Source organism: Notolepis coatsorum, assembly GCF_963971535.1.
Source record: "Notolepis coatsorum genome assembly, chromosome: 9".
In the NCBI taxonomy this organism is placed as follows: Eukaryota; Metazoa; Chordata; class Actinopteri; order Aulopiformes; family Paralepididae; genus Notolepis; species Notolepis coatsorum.
In genome coordinates this window covers 137896329-137902950 of record NC_140173.1, presented here as the reverse complement: position 1 = coordinate 137902950, position 6622 = coordinate 137896329, and the positions used below count along the sequence as shown (strand labels likewise).

Here is a 6622-nt window from a genome sequence, read left to right as displayed (position 1 = left end):
ATAGTTTTGATCCTCCACAGTGCAGTAATGGTTGGAGAGACATTAAAACAACAATTCCACCTTCTGTACTCGGAAGACTACAAATGCAGGGGATCATGTCCAGATGCAGGATTACTCTACCCTAAATACGAAAAGAAATTTAATAAAAAAAAATCTCATTTTCATCTTGTAGTCATCGTCATCCATAAGAACGGATATCCAAATGTAATTTAAAAACTATTCATAGTGTGGGCGGCTGATTGGCGCAGTGGGCAAGGCGCTCGCCACTAATGCAGGAGACGCTGGGTTCGAGCCCAGCTCTCGCCGTTGCTACCGGCTGGCCGGTCGTTCATACTAACACAATTGGCAAGTGTTAGAGGGTGGGAAAGCCGGTGGGTGGGGATTGGACGTTGTGGACAGCGACTCCTACAGGTCGGTTTGGTGACGCCGGTGCGGCAGAAGCAGGAAGTAGCGGGGGCAGCGTGAGCCTTCCACGCGGTACTCCTCACCACTGAGAGTTCGAGCTGCTGCGGTGAAAAGATGCGACAGGCTGCCTCCTCGTGTACCGGAGGGGACAAGTGATGCAAGGCTTCGGTCCTCACTACAACCGACCAGTGGGCGGCATAGTCTAGCAACGTTCAAGACAGGGGAGGGAAGAATTGGATAATACGAAATTGGGATGGGAGAAAAATAGAAAATGGGGAGAAAAAGTGGATAAAAAAAATTAAAACTATTCATAGCGTCAACTTTTTTTTCTTCTAAAATGTATCCGATTTTAATTCTGCTTCCTACTAACACCCCCTTGAGGACAATAACAGTGTTCCAACTCCACGTCCTACTGACTGGCATTAGCGCCAGGCCAGATATCTTCACAGATAATAAAAACCCACAACAGCTATATTAAGACAAACATCAGTGTTGTGAAATCATCAGTGATTTCGGTAGCAAAAAAAATATATATAAAGCATGCATGGAAATCAGTAACAAGCCGGAATGTGCTACATTTACTTTATACACATTGGTATAAAATATCTATTTGGAATTCTAATAAAAGGAGAAAAAGGAAGCACACATTAATATCAGGAGTAAACATGACTGAACCAAGGCTTTTACAATCTGTAAGTACACTTTAAACACAAATAAATAATGGAAATGAAAAACTGCTAGGGGGTTAAACCTCGATACAGACCATTCCCCTTCACAACACGAGCATCACTGCGCAAACCAACTGCAATCTTATTCTACTCTGAGGTGAACAGAGTTATAATTCACACAAAACTGTATGAATCATGTCGCCCTGCATAGTCAAACACAGACACATGAAGACAAACAGACAGGACTGTACTTTAATTAGGAAGCCGAGTAGTGTCACTCAGATTTAAATAACCCTAATTTACCTCCAAAAAGAGGCTAAATAACACTTTCAAACACTGTATCCAATTATCAGCTTAAAACCAGAAAAAATTAGGGCCTCATGCAAGAACCATGTGTTTAGGCACAGGTTTGGTCATAAAACGTGCATAAGGGGGAGGGGGGGGGGGGGTCTACAATCTACAAAGATAACTTAATGCAATCTCTTGTCAGTAGTGCTACACTGGCTCCACAAAATCAGTTTTGATACGTTAGCTAATGATTCATTTGCAGTGTTGATTTGTCTCAGAAAAAAACCAAAAAACAATGTAGTACTGTACAAGATGTGATTATTGCACCTATATCTCCATCTTGTCCCTAGTATTTATTTTCATTCATATTATTATCTATCACCTACCAGGCAAAGTGTGCAATTTGCAACTGTTGCTGCCGAGTAGCGTCTCACCAACTGTTCATACAGTGGCGTATTGCAAAATCCCTAGAATATAAACCATTTAGCAAGAAATATATTTAGATACATTACAGAAAAAGGATCGCGCATGAGGCCCAACATTCTTAATTCCTATTGTTGGAAAAACAAATAAATACTGCACTGAACACAAAATGTCGTGTTGTCTTTGGAAAAGAAGGCTAAAAAAAAAACTTAGTATATCAGAGTTTTGTTTGGTTGCCGATTAGACAGATCCTTATTTACTCTTTGTGGAAAATAAGGTTATGAGGCTAGTTGACTTTGCTTGAACAGAGACACCAACTACTGTCAGGTCAGAAAAGCAGAGTAGAGACCATTACTGTCAAGGCATCTAGGGAATGAGGAGAAGTCTCCCCAAGCGGTGCAATAACTGTGGCATGAAGCACCACCCTGTAAAATGTCCCAGTCGGCCCCGTCTACCATCGATCATTTAAATAGGAGTATCACTTTATACAAAAAAAGAAAATCAATGGCGCCACAGGACCACCTTGCTGCAACCCCCAGCCCTTGGAGTTTACCCTACTGAGTGTAACAGAGTTAGGGGCAGATATTGCTACGGCAATCTCTTCCTTGGCTGGAATGTCCCTCAGAGAACCACCGTGGGTAGGAAACCTTTCCATCACTCCATCTTTGACATCTCATACTTCGTGGTCATGATTTCCTGTAAGATAATATACAACAATAAAAATGTTAAACTATTATAAACCATCTTAAACCATTTTTACACTTTTTATTTTATTAAAAAAAGGGGACATCCACCCAAAAAGTCACCCGATGTGCCAGATGGTTTGTTACACAGAACCCCAAAAACAGGACAGCACAGATAAATCTCAATACATTTTGGACAGTTTAATCAAGACTCTTCCAAAGGCTGAAAACCAGAGCACCAAGACTCCATATCTGTGATGTAATTGAGAGACAAAGCCTGGAGCCGCTCCATTAACATTGAATTGGAGACTGGATGTTTTTAAGTCTCAGAACGTTTCACATCCAAAATTTGCTTTATTTAACTATGGTGCTAGTTTGTGAAAATGTACCCACGTTCCAATAAAAACACCCCATCACTGTGTCCGCAAAGTTTGTCTCCCTGGAGCTGCTTCTGTATTTGTCTTTTGATGACATCGACAATAATATCTTGACTCTCGTTTCTAGCTTTGGCAGAAGCTTTGCTCATGTAAGAAAGGGTGTTGGGCAGAGATACTCTTCTATACTGAACTGTCCGTGTTCATAGGGACTGGGAGATACTCTATACTGAACTGTCCGTGTTCATAAGAGTAATGTGGATAGTATACTGAACTGTCCGTGTTCATAAGAGTAATGTGGATAGTATACTGAACTGTCCATGTTTATAGGAGTAATGTGGATAGTATACTGAACTGTCCATGATCATAAGAGTAATGTGAATAGTAAACTGAACTGTCCATGTTCATAAGAGTAATGTGGATAGTGTTTGACTATGAATTTCCTCTTCAACAGCATGTATAACACAATGTTAAAATGTCATAGGAATACAATTTCTACCTCATCAGAGTCAAGCAGGACCGGTAGAGCTCTGCAGTGAGACAGCAACGAAGGGGAAAGGAGACATGACAGCGTTAGAATATTTTGTTATGCTGCGTAAGTTAACACTTTTAATGACTTTAAATCATTAAATGTGATGCGTTTCTTACATGTCTGATAGAGAACTTGGAATGTTGTCCTCCACCCATTTCAAGTCTTCATCCTGGACAGGTAGGACAAGGGGAAAAATGACTTAACACTGCCATCTGTTGAAGCATATTCCAACTTCTGTCAAAGAAACTGCATTGTATCTGCTTGGCAGGGTTAGGATACACTCACGATGAAATAGAACTTCTAGAGCAAGATCAAGAGACAAACAAAAAGGCACGTTTTGAGTTATGTTATTGTGGCGTGTTCAGGCCAGTTTAGCGTCAGTTCAGTTTCAATTCAATCAATACAAAATGTACATAGAAACAGGAAACCATTTTGCTAATGATAGATCCCTCAAGTATTATTTGTTAGGCAGCTGGTTATGGCAACCTTCTCATGCCAAATGTTTTTCAATATTGGAATTTTAAAAGAAAATCCACATCCCGAATTGACTGAATTGCAAATGAATTGAATCTAGCCTTGTGTTCAGATTTCATGAATGCTTACAATGTTAGGATGCCAAGTTAGTATTCTAGTGCCGAGAGGCGAACCTATTAGGTATAAACATTATAACACTGACCGGGTTGGCAGCCATGGGCCTCATTGTGCCATTCGACTCACTCTTTGCCCTCAATTTGATGCCATCAGCTGTGAAAACAGAACGAGACGGTAAACATAACAAATACTTTCAGTCCCACTACTCCAAAGCAATGTGTTCAGTTTGGGCTAACCTAACATTTTCCTTCAACGTTGCCATACCGAAATTTGAATTGGCGAGGAATTCCTCAACCTCCTCGTCGTCTGAGTCATCCATCAATGGAGTGAAGGCGTACCTAGGGATATCAACGGGCCAACGAGTCACATGTCACGAGTCACAACTAATCAAAGCAAGGACTACCAAGAGCACTAGAGTGGTTGCTTGAAATTAGGGCTGCAACGATTAGTCGACGACGTCGATCATAAAAACTCATCGACGCAGACTTCTTGCGTCGATTAGTAGTTAAAAAAATATATATATATTATTATTATTATTTATTTTTTTGCACTACCTATCTTTGTGAAAGTGGCTTCTCAGCTCTGGTCCAGCCAGCTGAAAACTTCTTAGCTTAACATAACAGACCGACAGTAAGTTTGGGGGAACTAATGGGATAACTGGGGATGTTGTTTGCTCCTGACAAGAGTCTCAAAGTCTGGGGTGATGGTAGACAAAGCAACTCTGAGGTCATGCTCAATGTCCAATCTGTTCCTCTGCTCTGTCTTCAGCTGGACCAGAGCTGAGAAGCCACTTTCACAAAGATAGGTAGTGCAAAAAAAAAAATATATATATATATATATACTTTTTTTTTAATATAATTCTTTTCCGATTAGTCGACTAATCGGAAAAAATATCGACAGATTAGTCGACTACCAAAATAATCATTAGTTGCAACCCTACTTGAAATATCAACAGTGCCGGCTCAAAACCTGCCTTTGGTTGTTTGCCGACGGTCTCCATAAAAACATGATGACCAGCAGTATGATGGAGAACAGGAACCTCCAGAAGGCGTCGTCTACCCACAGCTCTATCCAATCCTTTAAATTAAATAAAAAAGTATAAAGAACCATAAAGAATCAATGATGATGAACACATTAGGAACACTCACCTACATTTTTTATTTTTTGTTTATATATATATATTAAGGCTGAGTCCGAATGTTCGATCGTTATGTTAACATTCGAATTCTAAATCAAAATTCTAAATTATGTGTCTATTCATTCTGTTTGAACCAATGTGGTTTTTCTTCACAGTTGCAGACAAAGATTAGGCTACACTAATATTATAGTATTAAAAAAAACGTTATATTCATTAAATAAAGTTGATTTAATAAAAAATACTAATTTAATCAGATTAATCACTTTATTCAAATTGAGGATTTAGTTTGAGGATATAAAAAAAAAAAAAAAAAAAAATGCAATTGTTTTTATTAAAAACGAAGGTTCGAACGTTCGTTCGTAAAACCCTGACGAAGTTCGAATCCCAAAAACAGGCTTCGGGGACAGCCTTAATATATATATATATTAGGGCTGTCAAAATTAATGCTTTAACTTTGGAGATTCATTTAAATTATTTAAAGCATTAAAATAAATGAATCTAGATTCATCTATGGAGTGAAAAATCTTCAGTCTTAGCGCCGTGGATATAAGAAAGGTCTAGCTGAGTCAATGTTGATGGTTTTGTTGAACATTTGTATTTCACAGGAGAGAAACTGTATTCAAAGAAAGCTATTAAAATAGTCTTTGAATCTAAATGTACTTTCTTTGTGTCGATTGTACATTAATTCCATGATTTTACTCAAGTAAATATCTGTTACAAGCTTCGGTCTTAAGTAGAAAAATGCTATTTTTAATCTAGATTAATTACAGAAAATTGTGAGATTAATTAGTTAATTTTTTTAATATATAAACGCAAAATATGGCCATAAAGAAGACCCCTCATTATGCAGGTCCTTCTTTTTTTTACACTAATCCAAATCACATGAACATGAAAATATCCAGAGTACTTTGAATTTGGCTGAATGTGCAAGCAGGCTACTGGGCCAGGAGTCACAATAGCTGAGGTAAATATAATAAGGATGATGAGTTAAGACACGCTAACTAGCTTTTGAAATGGGCACAATTAGAGGTGAAATTTGAACTCTCTGGGTTAGAAAATCACAAGCAGGGAGTCAAATTGAAGAGGTGGAATATCTCTCCAAAGTTCTGCAATCCAGTTCCGATAGCCACAGCCTACCCTCAGTGTAGATATGTCAGTAGGCTACTAATTGCAGGTAGGCTCCATCTTAATAGTCATTAAATGTTATGTCACATAGCCTACGTTTTCATGTCCCAAAAATGGCTTTATCCTAAAAGTAGATGATGCAGTGATGCCGCTTTGTCTCAACCGGTGTAGGAGTTACCGGTCAGTCACTGCTCTGCGAGTCCAGGAGGTTGGTGTAGGAGTTACCGGTCAGTCACTGCTCTGTGAGTCCAGGCTGGTGTAGGAGTTACCGGTCAGTCACTGCTCTGTGAGTCCAGGCTGGTGTAGGAGTTACCGGTCAGTCACTGCTCTGTGAGTCCAGGCTGGTGTAGGAGTTACCGGTCAGTCACTGCTCTGTGAGTCCAGGCTGGTGTAGG

The 6622-nt window shown here is 39.4% G+C and overlaps 1 protein-coding gene across 2 annotated transcripts in view; it reads right to left on the bottom strand.

The window, feature by feature from the left end:
• Nucleotides 1-1311: 1311 nt before the first annotated feature.
• The window catches only part of tmem87b (transmembrane protein 87B), a 29637-nt gene continuing 24326 nt past the window's right edge, over nucleotides 1312-6622 (bottom strand). The window contains exons 14-20 of one of the 2 annotated variants that reach the window (XM_084321544.1): nucleotides 4938-5041; nucleotides 4229-4302; nucleotides 4050-4117; nucleotides 3659-3673; nucleotides 3490-3542; nucleotides 3341-3371; nucleotides 1312-2480 (exon numbers count right to left, since the gene is read on the bottom strand). In XM_084321544.1, the coding sequence (XP_084177670.1) occupies nucleotides 2439-2480; nucleotides 3341-3371; nucleotides 3490-3542; nucleotides 3659-3673; nucleotides 4050-4117; nucleotides 4229-4302; nucleotides 4938-5041 (387 nt within the window). In that variant the 3' untranslated portion in view covers nucleotides 1312-2438. The remainder of the gene's footprint in view (nucleotides 2481-3340; nucleotides 3372-3489; nucleotides 3543-3658; nucleotides 3674-4049; nucleotides 4118-4228; nucleotides 4303-4937; nucleotides 5042-6622) is intronic. The other variant, XM_084321545.1, reaches the window with a different exon arrangement.